The sequence below is a fragment of the Hyperolius riggenbachi genome, chromosome 4, assembly GCF_040937935.1.
Source record: "Hyperolius riggenbachi isolate aHypRig1 chromosome 4, aHypRig1.pri, whole genome shotgun sequence".
In the NCBI taxonomy this organism is placed as follows: Eukaryota; Metazoa; Chordata; class Amphibia; order Anura; family Hyperoliidae; genus Hyperolius; species Hyperolius riggenbachi.
This window is the reverse complement of record NC_090649.1, coordinates 193,822,192-193,843,920: the sequence shown is the minus strand read 5'-3', so window position 1 is coordinate 193,843,920 and position 21,729 is coordinate 193,822,192. Positions and strand designations below refer to the sequence as shown.

General features: G+C 45.4%; 1 protein-coding gene across 2 annotated transcripts in view; it reads right to left on the bottom strand.

The window, feature by feature from the left end:
• Positions 1-21,729, bottom strand: part of LOC137571676 (probable cation-transporting ATPase 13A4) — a 293,811-nt gene that overhangs the window by 46,310 nt on the left and 225,772 nt on the right. For both annotated transcript variants that reach the window (XM_068281174.1, XM_068281175.1), the window contains exons 17-20: positions 21,131-21,248; positions 11,791-11,915; positions 11,350-11,513; positions 9,702-9,818 (exon numbers count right to left, since the gene is read on the bottom strand). In XM_068281174.1, the coding sequence (XP_068137275.1) occupies positions 9,702-9,818; positions 11,350-11,513; positions 11,791-11,915; positions 21,131-21,248 (524 nt within the window). The remainder of the gene's footprint in view (positions 1-9,701; positions 9,819-11,349; positions 11,514-11,790; positions 11,916-21,130; positions 21,249-21,729) is intronic.

Genomic DNA, 21,729 nt, shown 5'->3' with positions numbered 1-21,729 from the left:
GATCAGGGCAGTAAGAAAGACTGCCCTGTAATGTGAAGAAATCTTAGTGGCATACATTCAGTGTAGCAGCCTGATAAGTTTGGTGCCAGATGTTGTTGATAGGTCGAATATGGTAGTTTTGTTCAGCGAAAGACAAATTGCACTTAGTACATTGTACTTCGTACACAATATGTGTTATACAAGCTATGTGTGCATTGTGTATGTAGCATGAGTTGCACTATTTGCACAACATTGCTGTTTATGTACTTCCCGTAACTTCTGGTATACTTTGCATGTACTGTCTGCTGTTTTGATGATCTTTTTTGAATATATGCCTATGTGTGAATAATACCAGTGTAAGATTGCAGTAGACAGACTCTCAAACAGGATATATAAACTTGTGCATGATAAGTTTTGTACTGTTATGAGTAGTCGGCGTTGAGGCAGGGAACACACTTGACTGTTTTCGTGCGCGTTTTCTGCACAGAAAAACTGAGAACTCATGTTAATCAATGTGCTAGTACACACTTACTGTGTTGTTCGCGCGCAGAAAAAAATTGACATTCTGCATCCTGATTCTGCACATTTTGGCAGTTTTCTGTATCAATTACATCAGCTGCTGTGAAAAAACTCATGCGTTTTCCTGCATGGAAACACACTTAGTGTGCAGAAAAAGTATGCAGAAAAACGCGCGCGGAAAACTGAAAGTCAAGTGTGTTCCCTGCCTCAGAGTTTCTAAATGAAGAAACTCTGGTTTGATTATGCCATACAATGCAGTTTAGCATCAAAGCTATGGGAGAAGGTCATGGAGTTGCAGTCCTTGTCAAGCCTCTCATGATTTTGATGCTTCATCCAAGGAGGAAGCATTGGAGTTACGGAAAGTGTGACGTGGACCGCAACCCAATGACTCTGTCTACTAGTTTTGGTGAGGAAATGCGGTGTATGTGTTAATTTGGGTTTCCGAATGTGGAAACCTAGATTCAGACAACAACACTAGTTAGGATTGAGTTCGGTTTCTGTATTGCCTTAAACAACTCCTGTTTTGAAAAACATTATGGCCTCAATTCACTAAGATCATGCTGGAGATAATAAGGCAAGAAAAAAAAACTTACCTCCACACAGTAAGAGAGTTATCGTATCTCTTCATTTCTTAAGTCACCTCCTCTGTAGTTAATTGACCTCCTCTGTAGTTAATTTACCTCCTCTGTAGTTATTTTCACACACAGTTAATTAACGGCCTGTCTTTAACTCTGGAGTTATTTTAAGGATTGGAGAGTTAACTTAAAGACAGAAGAGTTAACTTTATGTTTGTCTGAGGTAAAATGTTTCCTAAATACTACATGCCTTATCACCATGGTAACAACTCTAGAAACATTATTAAAGACAGGAGATAAGCTTAGTGAATTGAGGCCATTGTCTTTGGATTTTGTTTCATAACTAACATGTGACCACAACCACTTGTCTGTGCAACTCCGAGCATTTTCAATAGTTTTGGCAAAAATCTTGTGGCTTTTTTTTTTGGGGGGGGGGGGGTATTGGGGATGGGGTCCTGTACATGAGATTGTTTTGTTTTCTTTTTTTCAGTTTATGCTGTGCTCTATGGTTGTGTTAGGCATGGCTCCTATTGTGTATTAGTTGTGTGCTTGTCTGCTGGTTTAGACCCTCTGGTGTTGGGGTGTGTGTAAGATTAGTGGGTGGTGCTGTCAGTGGGTGGGTGTTGGGTTTGTACAGGTGAAACTCAAAAAATTTGAATATCATGCAAAAGATCATTTATTTCAGTAGTTCAATTTAACTTCTTGCCGACCGCGTCACGCCAGTAGGCGTGGCCGCGGCGGCAGCCCCAGGACCGCCTAACGCCAATTGGCGTAAAGTCCTGGGGCTCTGTTTTGCAGGAGATCGCGCGCAGGCTGCGCGCGCATCTCCTGCTTGGGGGGCGGAGCTCCGCCCCGCCTTCAGTCTCCGAGCGGCTATTGCCGCTCGGGAGACCGGTAGACGGCGTGATCGCCGTCTATTTACTTTGTGCAGCGCTGCGATCAGCAGCAGCGCTGCACTGGGGACAGCCGTGTGACACGGCTGTCCCCATGGGGGACAAGAGAGCGATCGGCTCTCATAGGCAGAAGCCTATGACAGCCGATCGCCATATTTGGTCGGCTGTGGGGAGGGAGGGAGGGAGGGAGGGAAGGGAGTTAAAGAAACAGGGTTTTTTTAAAAAAACAAACAAACAATAATATTTATTAAAAAAAAATAAACATGGGGGGAGCGATCAGACCCCACCAACAGAGAGCTCTGTTGGTGGGGAGAAAAGGGGGGGGGGGAATCACTTGTGTGCTGAGTTATGCGGCCCTGCAGCTTGGCCTTAAAGCTGCAGTGGCCATTTTAGCTAAAAAATGCCTGGTCACTAGGGGGGTTTAGCCCTGCAGTCCTCAAGAGGTTAAAAGGTACACCTAATATCGGAAATAGCGTCATTACATGCAAAGTGAGACATTTCAAGCATTTATATGTTATGATTTTGACGATTATGGCTTACAGCTTATGAGGACACCAAAATCAAAATCTAACACCATTAGAATATTATCAGAAAATGTTCAGTATTCTAGGCTCAAAATGTCAGACTCTAATAAGTTAATTAATCCAAAAACACCTGCAAAGGGTTCCTATTTCATGTATTAGTTTCACCTTTTAAGTTGAATTACTGAAATAAATGGACTTTTTCACACTGTTCTAATTTTTCGATTTTTACCTGTAGTTGGATGCTCAGTGTCATGAGTTGTATTAACCACTTGCCGACCACCCCCAGCCGATGGGCGGCGGCAAAGACTGGGCCCAAACGACCGCAATACGCACATCGGCGGGGGCGGCTGCGGGAGTGGCTATGCGGCGATCACGTCATTCGTGACGCGATCAGCCGCCGGGGACTGGCTCCGCCCACCGCTCGTAGTAACCCGCCGGCCGTTCAGAAGCGCCGGCGGGTTACTAGCACCCGGATCGCCGCATGTACATAGTATAATAGGCTTTGTAATGTATACAAAGCCTATTATACTGGCTGCCTCCTGCCCTGGTGGTCCCAGTGTCCGAGGGACCACCAGGGCAGGCTCCAGCCACCCTAGTCTGCACCAAAGCACACTGATTCCCCCCCCCCCTGCCCCCTGATCGCCCACAGCACCCCTCAGACCCCCCCCCTGCCCACCCCCCAGACCACTGTTTGCACCCAGTCACCCCCCTAATCACCCATCAATCACTCCCTGTCACTATCTGTCAACGCTATTTTTTTTTATCCCCCCCCTGCCCACTGCCCCCTCCTGATCACCCCCCATCCCTCAGATTCTCCCCAGACCCCCCCCCCCAGACCCCCCCCCATGTACTGTATGCATCTATCCCGCCTGATCACCTGTCAATCACCTGTCAATCACCCGTCAATCACCCGTCAATCACCCCCTGTCACTGCTACCCATCAATCAGCCCCTAACCTGCCCCTTGCAGGCAATCTGATCACCCACCCACACCAATAGATCGCCCGCAGATCCGACATCAGATCACCTCCCAAGTGCAGTGTTTACATCTCTTCTCTCCTCTAAACACCCACTAATTACCCATCAATCACCCCCTATCACCACCTGTCACTGTTACCCATCAGATTAGACCCTAATCTACCCCTTGTGGGCACCCAATCACCCGCCCACACGCTCAGATTGCCCTCAGACCCCCCTTTATCAATTCACCAGTGCAATATATACATCTGTTATTCCCTGTAATAACCCACTGATCACCTGTCAATCACCTATCAATCACCCCCTGTCACTGCCACCCATCAATCACCCCCTGTCACTGCCACCCATCAATCAGCCCCTAACCTGCCCCTTGCGGGCAATCTGATCACCCACCCACACCAATAGATCGCCCGCAGATCCGACATCAGATCACCTCCCAAATCCATCGTTTACATCTATTCTCTCCTCTAAACACCCACTAATTACCCATCAATCACCCCCTATCACCACCTGTCACTGTTACCCATCAGATTAGACCCTAATCTGCCCCTTGCGGGCACCCAATCACCCGCCCACACGCTCAGATTGCCCTCAGACCCCCCTTTATCAATTCGCCAGTGCAATATTTACATCTGTTATTCCCTGTAATAACCCACTGATCACCTGTCAATCACCTGTCAATCACCCCCTGTCACTGCCACCCATCAATCATCCCTGTCACTGCTACCCATCAATCAGCCCCTAACCTGCCCCTTGCGGGCAATCTGATCACCCACCCACACCAATAGATCGCCCGCAGATCCGACATCAGATCACCTCCCAAGTGCAGTGTTTACATCTCTTCTCTCCTCTAAACACCCACTAATTACCCATCAATCACCCCCTATCACCACCTGTCACGCTTACCCATCAGATTAGACCCTAATCTGCCCCTTGCGGGCACCCAATCACCCGCCCACACCTCAGAACGTCCTCAGACCCCAGCCCTGATCACCTCGCTAGTGCATTGCTTGCATCTATTTTCCCCCTCTAATCACACCTTGAGACACCCATCAATCACCTCCTGTCACCCCCTAGCACACCTACCCATCAGATCAGGCCCTAATTTGCCCTGTGTGGGCTCCTGATCACTCGGCCAAACCCTCAGATCCCCCTCAGACCCCCTTCCGATCACCTCCCCAGTGCATTGATTGCATCTATTTTCCCCTCTAACCGCCCCCTGAGACACCCATCAATCACCTCCTGTCACCCCCCTAGCACTCCTATCCATCAGATCAGGCCCAAAACATCCTGTCATCTAAGAGGCCACCCTGCTTATGACCGGTTCCACAAAATTTGCCCCCTCATAGACCACCTGTCATCAAAATTTGCAGATGCTTATACCCCTGATCAGTCATTTTGAGAAATTTGGTTTCCAGACTACTCACAGTTTTGGGCCCGTAAAATGCCAGGGAAGTATAGGAACCCCACAAGTGACCCCATTTTAGAAAGAAGACACCCCAAGGTATTCTGTTAGGTGTATGATGAGTTCATAGAAGATTTTATTTTTTGTCAAAAGTTAGTGGAAATTGGATTTTTATTGTTTTTTTCACAAAGTGTCATTTTTCACTAACTTGTGACAAAAAATAAAATCTTCTATGAACTCACCATACCACTAACGGAATACCTTGGGGTGTCTTCTTTCTAAAATGGGGTCACTTGTGGGGTTCCTATACTGCCCTGGCATTTTAGGGGCCCTAAACCGTGAGGAGTAGTCTAGAAAACAAATGCCTCAAAATGACCTGTGAATAGGACGTTGGGCCCCTTAGCGCACCTAGGCTGCAAAAAAGTGTCACACATGTGGTATCGCCATACTCAGGAGAAGTAGTATAATGTGTTTTGTGGTGTATTTTTACACATACCCATGCTGGGTGGGAGAAATCTCTCTGTAAATGGACAATTGTGTGTAAAAAAAATCAAAAATGTGTCATTTACAGAGATATTTCTCCCACCCAGCATGGTTATATGTAAAAATACACCACAAAACACATTATACTACTTCTTCTGAGTACAGCTATACCACATGTGTGACACTTTTTTGCAGCCTAACTGTGCTAAGGGGCCCAAAGTCCAATGAGTACCTTTAGGATTTCACAGGTCATTTTGAGACATTTGGGTTCAAGACTACTCCTCACGGTTTAGGGCCCCTAAAATGCCAGGGCAGTATAGGAACCCCACAAGTGACCCCATTTTAGAAAGAAGACACCCCAAGGTATTCTGTTAGGTGTATGATGAGTTCATAGAAGATTTTATTTTTTGTCACAAGTTAGCGGAAATTGATATGTATTGTTTTTTTTTTCACAAAGTGTCATTTTCCGCTAACTTGTGACAAAAAAAAAATCTTCTATGAACTCACCATACTCCTAACAGAATACCTTGGGGTGTCTTCTTTCTAAAATGGGGTCACTTGTGGGGTTCCTATACTGCCCTGGCATTTTAGGGGCCCTAAACCGTGAGCAGTAGTCTAGAATCCAAATGCCTCAAAATGACCTGTGAATAGGACGTTAGGCCCCTTAGCGCACCTAGGTTGCAAAAAAGTGTCACACATGTGGTATCGCCGTACTCAGAAGAAGTAGTATATTGTGTTTTGGGGTGTATTTTTACACATACCCATGCTGGGTGGGAGAAATATCTCTGTAAAAGGACAATTGTGTGTAAAAAAAATCAAACAATTGTCATTTACAGAGATATTTCTCCCACCCAGCATGGGTATGTGTAAAAATACACCCCAAAACACATTATACTACTTCTCCTGAGTACGGCAGTACCACGTGTGGCACTTTTTTGCACCCTAAGTGCGCTAAGAGGCCCAAAGTCCAATGAGTACCTTTAGGATTTCACAGGTCATTTTGCGACATTTGGTTTCAAGACTACTCCTCACGGTTTAGGGCCCCTAAAATGCCAGGGCAGTATAGGAACCCCACAAATGACCCCATTTTAGAAAGAAGACACCCCAAGGTATTCCGTTAGGAGTATGGTGAGTTCATAGAAGATTTTATTTTTTGTCACAAGTTAGCGGAAAATGACACTTTGTGAAAAAAAACAATTAAAATCAGTTTCCGCTAACTTGTGACAAAAAAAAAAGTCTTCTATGAACTCACCATCCTCCTAACGGAATACCTTGGGGTGTCTTCTTTCTAAAATGGGGTAATTTGTGGGGTTCCTATACTGTCCTGGCATTTTAGGGGCCCTAAAGCGTGAGGAGTAGTCTTGAAACGAAATTTCTCAAAATACCTGTGAAATCCTAAAGGTACTCATTGAACTTTGGGCCCCTTAGCGCAGTTAGGGTGCAAAAAAGTGCCACACATGTGGTATCGCCGTACTCAGGAGAAGTAGTATAATGTGTTTTGGGGTGTATTTTTCCACATACCCATGCTGAGTGGGAGAAATATCTCTATAAATAGACAATTGTGTGTAAAAAAAATAAAACAATTGTCATTTACGGAGATATTTCTCCCACCCAGCATGGGTATGTGTAAAAATACACCCCAAAACACATTATACTACTTCTCCTGAGTACGGCAATACCACATGTGTGGCACTTTTTTGCAGCCTAACTACGCTAAGGGGCCAAAAGTCCAATGAGCATATTTAGGCTTTACAGGGGTGCTTACAATTAGGCACCCTCCAAAATGCCAGGACAGTGAACACACCCCACAAATGACCCCATTTTGGAAAGTAGACACTTCAAGGTATTCAGAGAGGAGCATAGTGAGTCCGTGGCAGATTTCATTTTTTTTTGTCGCAAGTTAGAAGAAATGGAAACTTTTTTTTTTTCTTTTTTTTTGTCAGAAAGTGTCATTTTCCGCTAACTTGTGACAAAAAATAAAATCTTCTATGAACTCACCATGCCTCTCACTGAATACTTTGGGATGTCTTCTTTCCAAAATGGGGTCATTTGGGGGGTATTTGTACTATCCTGGAATTTTAGCCCCTCATGAAACCTGACAGGTGCGCAGAAAAGTCAGAGATGCTTGAAAATGGGAAAATTCACTTTTGGCACCATAGTTTGTAAACGCTATAACTTTTACCCAATCCAATAAATATACACTGAATGGTTTTTTTTTATCAAAGACATGTAGCAGAATAACTTTCGCGCTCAAATGTATAGGAAATTTTACTTTATTTGAAAAATGTCAGCACAGCAAGTTAAAAAAGTCATTTTTTTGCCAAAATTCATGTCTTTTTTGATGAATATAATAAAAACTAAAACTCGCAGCAGCAATCAAATAGCAGCAAAAGAAAGCTGTATTAGTGACAAGAAAAGGAGGTAAAATTCATTTAGGTGGTAGGTTGTATGACCGAGCAATAAACCGTGAAAGCTGCAGTGGTCTGAATGGAGAAAAAGGCTCTGGTCCTTAAGGGGCGAAAAGACTGTGGTCCTCAAGTGGTTAAAGACAAAAAGAAAAAGAAAGCAAGTGGTTGGCACTACAGTGATAACACATGCACAGCTCAGCTTAAAAGACATGCAGACTGCACAGGAGGATAAAAGCACACACTCCTTCTCAAGAACCTCTTCACTGTGCTCAAGCTCGAAACATCAAATGGCAATAGACAAAAAAGAAGCAGGGAAGCTGGCACTACTGCAAGTGTTCTGTTTAATATAGCGTGGATAACATGCAACAAGGCAACATCTTGCAAGCATGAATGTGGGAAAACACATACCCTGTGAGAGGAGGCGTGGATGGTGGTGGGTGCTGGGCACAGGATGCCTGACGGCCGTTTCGTGCTGGATAGCGCTTCTACGGAGGCTGCCCTCCGTAGAAGCGCTATCCAGCGCGAAACGGCCATCAGGCATCCTGTGCCCAGCACCCACCACCATCCATGCCTCCTCTCACAGGGTATGTGTTTTCCCACATTCATGCTTGCAAGATGTTGCCTTGTTGCATGTTATCCACGCTATATTAAACAGAACACTTGCAGTAGTGTCAGCTTCCCTGCTTCTTTTTTGTCTATTGTCATGAGTTGTATATTGTACAGATGGTGTCAGTATGTGTGATGTGAGGTGTGTGCATTTGGCTGGCAACTTAAGGATGGCACCCCTTAATTTGCAGTGCATTGACTTCTCCCCATGCACAATTGAGGGGTGTAATTTCTACTTCATATGAATTGCCAATCCAGGAAACAATTTTCACATCAGGTTTAGTAAAACTATCTTACATAGATACACTGTTTCTCAATGCTGCTATATATAAAATCATGAATTGTGTTTTACTCAATATTACATTTATCTCAGTACCTAAATTACGTTAACTTAAATTATGTTGCTGGTGCAATAAAAGGGGATATCATTTGTTTTTGAAATAGAGGTAATTTTTTTGTGCATTGTGTACTTTTCTCTCCCCAAATAACAACTATAATTAAAAATTGGGAAGAAGAAATGAAGGGAGTTTAATTACTTAAAATTATATAGCAAAGCAATAGTATTGTCATCAAAATACAACGTGGAGATGAAAACACCATTTGAAGGCCAGTTTTACTAACTAATAGGAAATATGTGATTGATTCTCCCTTTTGGGAGCATCATGAGTACACAGAATCCAACAAAATCTGACAATTTTCTAACTCATCCATTTTTTTTCCCTGGCGGTCCTCTTTTATTAGTATATCTGAGACTTTGAATAGTGCTGTATTTACACTTACCTGGGGCTTCCTCCAGTCACATGTGGTGCACAGGCTCCCTCTCTCCTTCCTCTGAATCCTTATCTCTTCCACTAATCTGACCAGTCATGTCCAATCATACTTTTCTGTGAATGCAAGGCCTGGTCATGCGCATGCCCCCGTCACACTCCCACACATGGGAGCGCATCGGGGAATGTGTGCAGCTGAGCTGCGCATGAGCAGAACAGCACAACAGGACAAATTAGCAGAGGTAACCACTGAAGAATGGAGTGGCCAGAGAAGGGGGTGATAGAGGCCATGGACCGCATGGGGCTGGAGGAAACCTCAGGTAACAATAATAATTACTGCACTGTTAAAAGTCTCGGGTTTCCTTTAAGATTAAAATAAGTATGCTAATTATTTCACCACTCTTTGAAGAGAACTAGAAAACATGCACAAATTTTGACAACTGTAGAATAGGTAAATATTGATGTAAGATGTTTTAGAGCATTCCAGGCAGCACAGCATCAAGTTTTTATAGTTTAGAAATATATTATAAAACTATATTATAAAACTGTTTAAAATTATACCTACTTTTGGAAGTAATGTGTAGAAATAGTTCAAGATTACTTGGTATGATTTTCCGGTCATTGCAAAATGATTTTTTTTGCCTTTATTACCCTCCTTTTCACTCATATCAATGTACGATTCCTAGGAGGAAAATAACATATTCATGTGTCATCTAACAATGCATGATTGTATATTATTATTTAAAATGTATATAGTGCTGACACATTTTGCAGTTTTTATAGCATTACATCCACCTCTGGTCACTACCATAGAGATAATGGGCCAAATCCAATTCACTTTTCCTTCTAAGTTTTCCCCTAGGAGATATTTTTTTCATGCAACCTGTCAAAATTATTGGTGGATTCAAACCTTTGAGATGATGTGATTGGTCTGAAAAGAGTATTTATTCAGTGTGTTGGGTGACCATGGGGAGTGAACATTTCTTTGGCTTGAAGACAGGCAGGTTGTCCGAAACAGCTGTAGGCCAGTGTCTGTCACCATTATGTAAAAGACACAGGGGGAGATTTATCAACGCATTACCGGCAGTTTTTTCTTCTTAATCTGTTCTAACCAGCAGGGAGAACAGTTCTGCATGATAATAACAACCTTCTTAAATCCTAGGTAATAGTGGCAATTTAGCGTGGATTTCTAGAGCTGCACTGAGAAGTGCAAATCCATCCCTAAACCGGCACAGAATAAAAAGTGCTTGATAGCAGTTCTAAAGATGTAGAACTGCAGGATAGACATGATTGCAGAGTGCAGGCTATACATGATTTGTGATGTGCTCCTCCCCCCTGCTGAATTCCTCTCCAGAGCCTGCTGCTATCAATACAGCAGGTGTGTGTTACCTCAGCAGCAGCAATTCGCCTCACACACTGCACTGTCTGAGAGACCTTCCTAGCTCCTCCTATTTTACAACAGTCTTATAATGAATCTGCACTATCCAATGATTTCTTATGATGCCTGAGACAGTTCTGCATGGATTTCTAAAAACCTACCAATATTTTGTCTCAGACACTCTTGATAAATCGGGCCCACAGAATCTTGAACTGAGACTCTAGCCCTTGTACAGCTCACATGACCAGTAACAAGCAGGTGTTTTGATGGACTGCGGGAACTTTTGTTTCCTATCTATTGCCAGTGGCTTGAACTGGATGATCACATGGTTTATCTACTACACTGTGTGGAGATCTTTTGCAATAAAAGCAAGAAGATTTGAATGCAACTTTAGTCAAGTGTGCTGATCTTTGTGGTATTATGTATGTTTGTCCTGTGCCTTGTACTCTGGTGGACTGACCGTTCTGCACCTCATATGACAATAGGGGAGTGCGGCCGGGAATCTTCTACTTACTGTGACACAGAATGAGAACGTTTACGTGCGATATGCTTCAGTTGCATTAATATTTTTTTTATTTACTCATGTAAGGTATTCAATGCAAGCAATTAATGAGTTAAAATGAAGTCAGCCAAACGTAAATGAAAAGCATTAAGAAAAAGTTAGGTACATTTTTAAGCCATTTGAAGGGAAACTTGACTGTGTCTATGCAAAGGCACAATCTGGGTAACATTTGCCTGGTATTTCATGAATCAGTGTTACTTTATATTGTTCAGTAAAGCACCAATATTGCATTCAATGAAGCTTAAATATGTAATATCTTGGAACAGAACATACTTCTTGAAAAATATCTTTTTCTTGACGTTCTTTCAATGTTTCCCATGTTATTGATGCAGGCTCATCTCCTACAGGAGCTTTGGCTTCTATTACAGTGAGATCACTGTCAAAAGGTATCATACCTGAAGATTTGCCAACGGTACAGGCAGTCTGAAGGTTATCTCCTTTATAATATATAAACAGAGGGCACATGTCTCAGTATACAACAATAAAGGAACAGTGAACGTAAATACAATTTTTCAGTTTATTTATAAGTGTAAATGCTGCACATTTTAAGAAATACATTTTATCTGTTAAATGTGTTTTCAACATTATGTTCTCACCTTTTTCAGTACTTTTTGTATGTTGTGTGTTTAAAAGCAGATAACGTGAACTAACTCAAAGTTTTTTTTTTTGTTAAATCAAACCCAATGTAGCTTTGTTTTTACAACTCATGTATACCTGTTATCATAACAGTCCTTATGTTGGCATCAAATAGCTCTTTTAAGACAGGTTTTGTTTCAGGTTTAAGTTTATTTTCCATGATTAGGAACCCAAGGAATACAAGACTGGACTCAACATCCGCCCTATGTTAAACAAAAGAGGAGAAATAGAATATTTCACTATTTATTTATTTTTTTGTAAAACACTGTACGTATTTTAGTTCTGTGGTCTCTAACTTATGATATCAGTAGCAAGAGCTGACATAACATTACAAAATAGCAATTGATTTGGCACTATTAGTAAGGTAAGTAAAAGTTTTGCTTTAGTTTAGTTTATAAATGCAGTGAGTAAGCCTATTTAACATAGCGAGTAAGCATACTAACATAAAAAAGGCAAAAAAAAGCAGGAGAAACTTGGCTTGTCCATGTAAAAAGAGAATGTGGAAATAAAAAAGTGTGCTTTGATTTAAAAACCAAGTCACTGATATGTCAACCAGTGGTGCTCAGCAGAGCTCGAATATTCGAGTAGCTCGAATATTCGAGCTCTTTTCCAGCTATTCGAGCTCGGTATTCGAGCTCCGAATAGCTGTAGCTATTCGAATGGGCTATTCGCGTACACTCGAATAGCCCATTCACTATTCGAGCTATTCGAGCAAACGGCGCTATTCGAGCTCGGTACCGAGCTCGAATAGCGTCATAGCCCAGATTGATGTCCTTAGAGCCAATCAGAGGGCTCCCAGGCCCTCTGACGGCAGCCAATCACAGAGGGGGACCCTGGCCAGCCCCTACCCTATAAATAGCGGCCGCCATGTTACGTTTCTCCGTCCTTGCCTGAGACTTGCATAGAGAGAGAGTTGCTCCTTTGTGCTTTGGCTTAGCAAGAGCTTTATTGTGGTCATTTACCTAGCGTTTTTGCTCACATACACCTCCTATACACACCTATATTGTTGTTAGTTAGTTAGACATTGTATTTTAGTTAGTAGCTTTTGTGTTACATAGAGACAGGCCAGCTGCTGCAGGCTTACAGCTTTAGGCCTCAGGGCCTGCCTGTGTGGGCAGCTGTCCTCCTGTCCTCTGTTTATTTCTCTCTATTCTATACCAGTATTTCTGCTGTCCTTTACTACTGATTGTATTAGTATTGTAGTTATATACTGTAACTGTACTAGGACACTCACTGTCACTGTTCATAGGCTACTAGCTGCTCCTGCGTGTGTGCACTCACTGTCTGTGTACACACTACACACACTCTATTTCCAAGTTCTGATAACTGATTGATTATTGTAATTGAATATTGTAATTAGTTAGTTGTACTCACTGTTACTACTTACTGTACTAGGAGTCTAGGACACTCAGTCACTGTTCATAGGCTACTAGCTCCTGCGTGTGTGCACTCACTGTCTGTGTACACACTACACACACTCTATTTCCTTCTGATAACTGATTGATTATTGTAATTAGTTAGTTGTACTTACTGTTACTACTTACTGTACTAGGAGTCTAGGACACTCAGTCACTGTTCATAGGCTACTAGCTCCTGCGTGTGTGCACTCACTGTCTGTGTACACACTACACACACTCTATTTCCTTCTGATAACTGATTGATTATTGTAATTAGTTAGTTGTACTTACTGTTACTACTTACTGTACTAGGAGTCTAGGACACTCAGTCACTGTTCATAGGCTACTAGCTCCTGCGTGTGTGCACTCACTGTCTGTGCACACACTACACACACTCTATTTCCTTCTGATAACTGATTGATTATTGTAATTAGTTAGTTGTACTTACTGTTACTACTTACTGTACTAGGAGTCTAGGACACTCAGTCACTGTTCATAGGCTACTAGCTCCTGCGTGTGTGCACTCACTGTCTGTGTACACACTACACACACTCTATTTCCTTCTGATAACTGATTGATTATTGTAATTAGTTAGTTGTACTTACTGTTACTACTTACTGTACTAGGAGTCTAGGACACTCAGTCACTGTTCATAGGCTACTAGCTCCTGCGTGTGTGCACTCACTGTCTGTGTACACACTACACACACTCTATTTCCTTCTGATAACTGATTGATTATTGTAATTAGTTAGTTGTACTTACTGACTGTTACTACTTACTTACTTACTGTACTAGGGACACTCACTCAGTCACTGTTCATAGGCTAGCTCCTGCGCGTGTTTGCGCGTGCGTGCACTCACTGTCTGTAGTGTACACACACTAAATTTACTTGTGATTACTACTGATTATTGTAACTGCTAGTTGTACTTCCTGACTGTTACTACTTACTTACTGTACTAGGGACACTCACTCAGTCACCTCACCCACCAATCCACTCCATTAAAGTACCCCACTTTTCACCCGCCCTTTTAAAAAACTTTTGTCTATACGCCCAAAACATCGAAGATGTCTGGAAGTGGCAGCCAGCGCGGTTTGGGCAAGGGGAAGGGCAGCAAGGGAATCAGGAGGAGAGGGAGCAGCATTGTGGCAAGCCGCGGGCGCGGGCGCGCCACCATGCACAGTTCCGCAGCAGCAGCGTCAGTGGCTAACATTCCTCCCATAGCCACTGGCCGTGGACGCCTTGGGCGCCGCCCAGCAGGAGCATCTGCAACTCACGCTGCAGAGACACAGCAGCAGCAGCGTGTAGCACCTGCTCCGATTTTCCTCCAGCCGGGTCGGAAACGTCCCATTGAGGAAAAGCATGCAGACACTGTGGTGCAACTCATGACGGAGGATGAGCAGCCCGCCATCAGCTCTGCATCTGAGGCCTCCACCCTCACCACCACCACCACCACCCCTGTTCGCAGCAGCCGCCCAGCAGGGTCTGGGGAGGAGGCCAGTTCACCGTCACTCGCCGACCTGTCATTCAGCAGTCTTTTGACCCCAGGCATCATGAGTAAATTGTCTGCTGTTGTTGGCGATCTTGAGGAGGAGATGCTGATGGGCACTTTGGGGGATGAGGGATTGGACAGCAAGACTGTGGCGACAGTCAAGCAGCCCATCCATGCATCAGGAGAGGAGTTTGGGGGGTCCTCATCCCAGCAGGACATGTTTCAGGAGGGGGAGGATGTTGATGACCCGGTGACAGACAGAGACTGGGTGCCACCACCTCCAGGGGATGTCGTCCTCAGCAGCTCTGAGGAGGAGGAGGAGGATGCTCTTGTGGGCCTTGCAAGGAGGCGCATCATTGCAAGCATTGGCAGCAGCAGTAGGCAGGTCCCACAGCCTGCTGGTGTCTCAGGCTCAGCAGCAGCAGCAGCAGCAGCAGCATCTGCCAGTACCACCACCAGCCGCACCCAAGCCCCCCAAGCCCCACCCCCAACCACCACAGGGAGACAGGCAGCAGCGCTTCCATGCCGTAGGGGGATGTTTCTGTCACCAATCTGGCGCTTTTTCACCATGCCCACAGTGTACAGCAAGTACGCCACTTGCAACCACTGTCAGCGGAAGTTGAGCAGAGGTGCAGACCCCTTAAAGTTCTGCACCAGCTCGCTCATCAACCACCTTGCTGCGAAACATTTCCACCAGCATCAGGAGTTCCAGAGGCTGAAGGCATCTGGTGCTGGCAGTGGCACCACACCCATCACTGCACAGCCTTCAGCAGCAGCAGCAACAGCAGCCACCCGCCCTCCTGCTCCTCCAGCAGCACCAGCAGGAGTGCGAAAACGCACTGCTCCTCCCCCCTCTGCAACTCCTGCCGCCGACACTGAGGCCTGTTCTGGCAGCCAGTCCTCAGTGGCCTCCTCCGCTGTGTCTGCTGATTCCCGTGCCAGCAAAAGGCCACGCCAGAGCCTTTTGAGCGAGTCCTTCCAGGGGGTGGTTAGGGCTCTGCCTCCCAGCAGCCGTCGCGTGCGGCAGCTGAACGGCTTGCTGGCACGGGCCATGTGCTCCCAACTCCTGCCGTACACGCTCGTGCAGGAGGGGAGCGACATTCGTGCGCTGCTTGCTTGCGCAGCCCCAGACTGGCAGCTCCACAGCAGACACTTTTTCTCCCGCAAGGCCATTCCTGCACTGCACCGCTTTGTGATGGCCAATGTGGAGCGAGGGCTGGAGCACGCGGTTGGTGAAAGGGTCCACGTCACCATGGACTCCTGGAGCAGCCGCTTCGGGACAGGCCGCTACCTGTCCTTCACTGTCCACTGGGTCAGCTTGGTGGAAGGGGGTGAGGATGGGAGAGCAGCAGCGGGCACAGCAGCAGCAGCAACACAGTGGGTGGTGCCACCCCGCAGGGTCAGGGGAACTGCAGCAGGTTCCTCCGATCCTCTGCCATCCTCCGGCACACCTGGCCAAACCCCCCGCCTCAGCAGCAGCGTGAAGGCCCGCCACTGCCAAGCGCTGCTGCACTTGGTCAGCCTTGGGAAGACCAAGCTGACGGCAACCCATGTGTTGGCCAAACTCCAGGAGCAGGAGAGGATTTGGCTGACCCCCAGAGGCCTCAGAGTCGGAGAGGTGGTGGCCGACAATGGGGCCAATCTGGTTGCCGCAATAGACAGGGGAAACCTGACCCACATCCCTTGTCTTGCCCACGTGCTGAACCTGGTAGTGCAGAAGTTCTTTCGCACCTACCAGGGGATGGGCGAACTGCTGGAAACGGCAAGGAACGTTGTGCGTCACTTCCGGCGCTCGGCTGCAGCCTGTGCGAGCCTGGAAGACGTGCAAAAGGAGCTGGATCTGCCACGCCATCGGCTGATCCTTGACGTTCCGACTCGCTGGAACTCCACCCTGGCGATGTTGGAGCGTCTGGTTGAACAGAAGCGCGCTGTCAAACAGTACCTTGCCCTGGCCACTGTTTCCGCCGCTCAGAGAAGGGACAAGACCAGCAACATCCCGTCCATCGTACCCGATGATGACTGGAGGCACATGCAGCAGGTGTGCTTAGTGCTGGCTCCCTTTCTGCAGGCCACTAACATGGTGAGCAGGGACCATGCTATGGTCTGCGAGTGGGTGCCCCTGGTTTGTCTGCTGAACAGGGCCCTCGATGCTTTGCTGGAACAGGGAGCGGCAGCCTTGGACCAGCAGGAGCGGCAAGCAGCTGCACAGTCCACCTCTGAGGGGGAGGAGGAGGAGGACTTGGTGGAGGTCCCTGACCTTGCTGCTGATGAGGGGGAGCAGCACAGTGCAGCTGAGTTGGTGCGGGGGTGGAGAGAGGATGAGGCTGACGAGGCAGAGGAGGAGGATGAGGACAGCAGCACTGCCGTCAATGTGCCAGCAGACGTGGCCCGCCTCTTCCCAATGGCAGCGCACATGCTGACGTGCCTGCGCAGAGACCCCAGGGTGATCCAGATGAAGCAGAGGGAGGACATCTGGATCAGCATGATGTTGGACCCACGCCTCAAGGGGAAGTTGAGCCAGTTCCTGCCGCCTGCAGGAGGAGACCCAGCGCAACAAATAAGGAGCTTGCAGCAGGCCCTTGTTGAGCGCTTGGAGGAAGCCTTCCCCCAGCCTTCCACCCCCACTGTCCAGCAGCCAGCACAGAGGCAGCAGCAGGTGCCTGCATCCAGCAGCAAGCGCCCCACAGACCTGCTGTCTCTCAGCCACGAGCTCTACAGGACTGTAGAGGCTCCGGCAGCAGTGACTAGAGAGGAGGTGCATGCAGCAGCATCCTCCACCGGTCACAGCCAGCGCCTGACCCGCATGGTGGCTGACTACATGGGGTCCTACAGCGGGCTTGACAGCGATGCCCCTGTTGATCCCATGGAGTATTGGGTCAAGCGCCTGGAGATCTGGAGCGAGCTGGCGCAGTACGCCCTGGAAGTGCTGTCCTGCCCCCCTTCCAGCGTGCTGTCCGAGCGCTGCTTCAGTGCAGCTGGTGGTGTGGTCACCGAGAAACGCTCACGTCTGTCTCACAAGTCTGTGGACAGACTGACGTTTCTCAAGATGAACCAGGCGTGGGTGGAAGGCGAGTTCCTGGCCCCTGTTGTCGGCGAGAGGGGGACATGAACTGGCTAAGAACCATCGTTAATGTGCCTTACCACCCTTTACCACCTCCTGGCTCCTGCTCACTAAGCCAGCCTGGTTCACTTTGACTATTAAGTCGCCTGCAGCCACACATTTTACACCTACAGTGGGCTGCGTACTGCCCTTCTGCTGTCTGTCTGTGTTTCCCACTGCCAGGGTACACAGATTTACCTTCTGCTGCCACTCTGCCACCAGCTATTACGTCAAACAATAGCTATATATCTGTGTAATTTGTTTTACAAACAAAACCAAAAAACCATAAAAAAAAAAAAAGGTTTAATTTTTCTGAGGTGCCCGGGTTGAAAACTGTGTTGTCCCAGTTGTGTATTGGACACGATGTGGGCTGCACGACCGCTGTCTGGGACCTCCTGTTGTGTTCATTTACGGCCTGGTATCACCGCTAGGTACCAGGGCTATTATGTCACGCTGCCTGCCTGCTGCCACACTCACACTACTCCTCCATTCCTCCTGCTGATGCTGCTGTCTGTCTGTGTTTCCCAACGCCAGGGTACACAGATTTACCTTCTGCTGCCACTCTGCCACCAGCTATTACGTCAAAAAATAGCTATATCTGTGTAATTGGTTGTAAAACCAAAACTACAAAACCATAAAAAAAAAAAAAAAAAAGGTTTAATTTTTCTGAGGTGCCCGGGTTGAAAACTGTGTTGTCCCAGTTGTGTATTGGACACAATGTGGGCTACACGACCGCTGTCTGGGACCTCCTGCCTGCTGTGTTTATTTACAGCCCTGGTATCACCGCTAGGTACCAGGGCTATTATGTCACGCTGCCTGCCTGCTGCCACACTCACACTACTCCTCCATTCCTCCTGCTGATGCTGCTGTCTGTCTGTGTTTCCCAACGCCAGGGTACACAGATTTACCTTCTGCTGCCACTCTGCCACCAGCTATTACGTCAAACAATAGCTGCTCACATTACTCCTCCATTCCTCCGGCTGCTGCTGCTGCTGTCTGTCTGTCTGTGTTTCCCAACGCCAGGGTACACAGATTTACCTTCTGCTGCCACTCTGCCACCAGCTATTACGTCAAAAAATAGCTATATCTGTCTGTGTAATTTGTTGTAAAAACAAAACTACAAAACCATAAAAAAAAAATAAGGTTTAATTTTTCTGAGGTGCCCGGGTTGAAAACTGTGTTGTCCCAGTTGTGTATTGGACACAATGTGGGCTGCACGACCGCTGTCTGGGACCTCCTGCCTGCTGTGTTTATTTACAGCCCTGGTATCACCGCTAGGTACCAGGGCTATTATGTCACGCTGCCTGCCTCATTGACTGCCTGCTGCCACACACTCATCCTCCTCCTCCTGCTGCTGAATTTACCTCCTGCTGTCTGTGTGTTTCCACTGCCAGGGAGCACATACAATGGCGCTTCCAACATGCGTGCGCCACCAGCTATTTGTTACGCTCAAAAATAGCTGCATTTCTTTAAAAAAAAAAATTTGAAAAGAGAAATAGGTGAAGAAGAAGACGATATAGAAGAAGATGAAGAAGAAGAAGAAGAAGATGAAGATGAAGATGAAGATGAAGAAGATGAAGAAGAAGAAGAAGAAGAAGAAGAAGAAGAAGAAGAAGAAGAAGAAGCAGAAGAAGAAGAAGAAGAAGATGAAGAAGAAGAAGATGAAGAAGAAGAAGATGAAGAAGAAGAAGATGAAGATGATGAAGAAGAAGAAGAAGAAGAAGAAGAAGAAGATGAAGAAGATGAAGAAGAAGAAGATGAAGAAGATGAAGAAGATGATGAAGAAGAAGAAGATGAAGAAGTTGAAGATGAAGAAGAAGAAGAAGATGAAGAAGTTGAAGATGAAGAAGATGAAGAAGAAGATGAAGAAGAAGATGAAGAAGATGAAGAAAAAGAAGATGAAGAAGAAGAAGAAGATGATGATGATGATGATGATGATGATGATGAAGAAGAAGAAGAAGAAGAAGAAGAAGAAGAAGAAGAAGAAGATGATGAAGAAGAAGAAGAAGAAGAAGATGATGATGATGATGATGAAGAAGAAGAAGAAGAAGAAGAAGAAGAAGAAGAAGACAATATAAAAGAAGAAGAAGAAGATATAGAAGAAGATATAGAAGAAGAAGATATAGAAGAAGAAGATATAGAAGAAGAAGAAGAAGAAGAAGAAGATATAGAAGATAAAGAAGAAGAAGAAGAAGTATATACAGTACTGAACAAATTTCTGGACACAACTTCTCTTTTCAACTTTTTTTTTTTAAAGGAACATCCCCACATAATCACTTGCTGTTGTTACTTGGAAAAAAAGAGGTTTCTTGCATCATTCACCCTCAAAACAAGTGTTGGAAGCTATTTAAGGCCATTTCGAATAGTCAGCTCGAATAATGAGCTCGAATACCGACTCGAATAGTGAGCTCGAATTCCGAGGTCGAATCGAATAGTAAAAATTATTCGACTCGAATATTCGACTGATCTCGAATAATTTACTATTCGAATTCGACCTAACTCGAATTTTGAAAAGGGGTATTTGAGCACCACTAATGTCAACTACAACATCAAAACTGATAAACAGCATATGTTTGCCCTCTCTTTCAAGGCATACGAAAATATGAAAATGCACGTGTTTGGTTTCACAAGTGCAAGTTCACCTTACTTGAGCCTTACTCTAGAGGGAGGTAAAAGAGAGTTATAGTAAAAGTGTGGCTGGATGGTGTAATGGTTAAGGGCTCTGCGTCTGATGCAGGAGACCAGGGTTCGAATCTCGGCTCTGCCTGTTCAGTAAGCCAGCACCTATTCAGTAGGAGACCTTAGGCAAGTCTCCCTAAAACTACTACTGCCTATAGAGCACGTCCTAGTGGCTGCAGCTCTGGCGCTTTAAGTCCACCAGGAGAAAAGCGTGATATAAATGTTATTTGTCTTGTCTTGTCTAAAAATGGGCAACAATTAAATGTCCTTCCTAATCAATGTTGAAGGCTAGGCTTCCTGTTCACATGGTGTCATAGTATAGATTGGAATTGTGTGAAGGGACAAAATCCACACCCATCCCCATTCATTTTGTTGCCTAGAGTTGAGGTGGGACAGTACAAAAAAAACACATTTCGACAAGTGGGGGTGGAGGAAGATTCTGTCCTTGTGCACCCTTCTACAGTAGACTCAATGCTGTATCTTCTATGGTGCGTGACAGTTTTCGGTCACCTACAGGACATCTAAATAAGAGGAGCAGCCATACAGTCAGTATTGTCTATACATAATAGTTCTGGAGTATGGGTGATAATCACAGGGATCTTGTCAATATTCTTCTGTTAGTAATGAGCAATGCAATGTATGGAAGGTTACACATGTATCCTGTCTGGCCATCCAAATCACACAGAAACAAGCAAACAGTTTATGAGCACGGGAGAATGCTCCATTCTTTGGTCACAATATCTTCCTGTTACCTTTCCAAACTCTGAAGAATATTATCATCAGCTGCTTCCATAACTTTGTATGCCAAAGCAATTACTCGAAAACCTTGACGAGTATAGATTTCAAGTTCTTCTTGGAAAGTATCCGGAACTATATAAAAACAAACAAACAAACAAACAAAAAAACAACACATGATTACTAGTGATGAAACAATATCAATGATTTGCTGCATTAATATATTATGAATACTGAATAGTCGTGTGCACATCCTGATGGAATATACTGAGTCATTTAGGGCCGGTTGACACAGGCATCTGCCAGCATGTCAGTCAAATGCTTTTCTGCAAGTGTGCAGAAAAGCATTTGAAATCTTCCGGTGGCTTTCAGCAGATTCTGGCAAGCGGTCTGCGGTTTAAAACCTAAGCAGTGCTTTGTTAAATTAGAAACATCTTCATGTACTTGTCCATTTGGCCTCACTGAGTAAACATTATCTAAATCTGTACTTATTTGTAATTATTGATTGTTTTACCTAAATTCTGCTGAATACCTACAGTGGGACGCGAAAGTTTGGCCAACGTTGTTAATCATCATGATTTTCCTGCATAAATCGTTGGTGGTTACGATAAAAAAT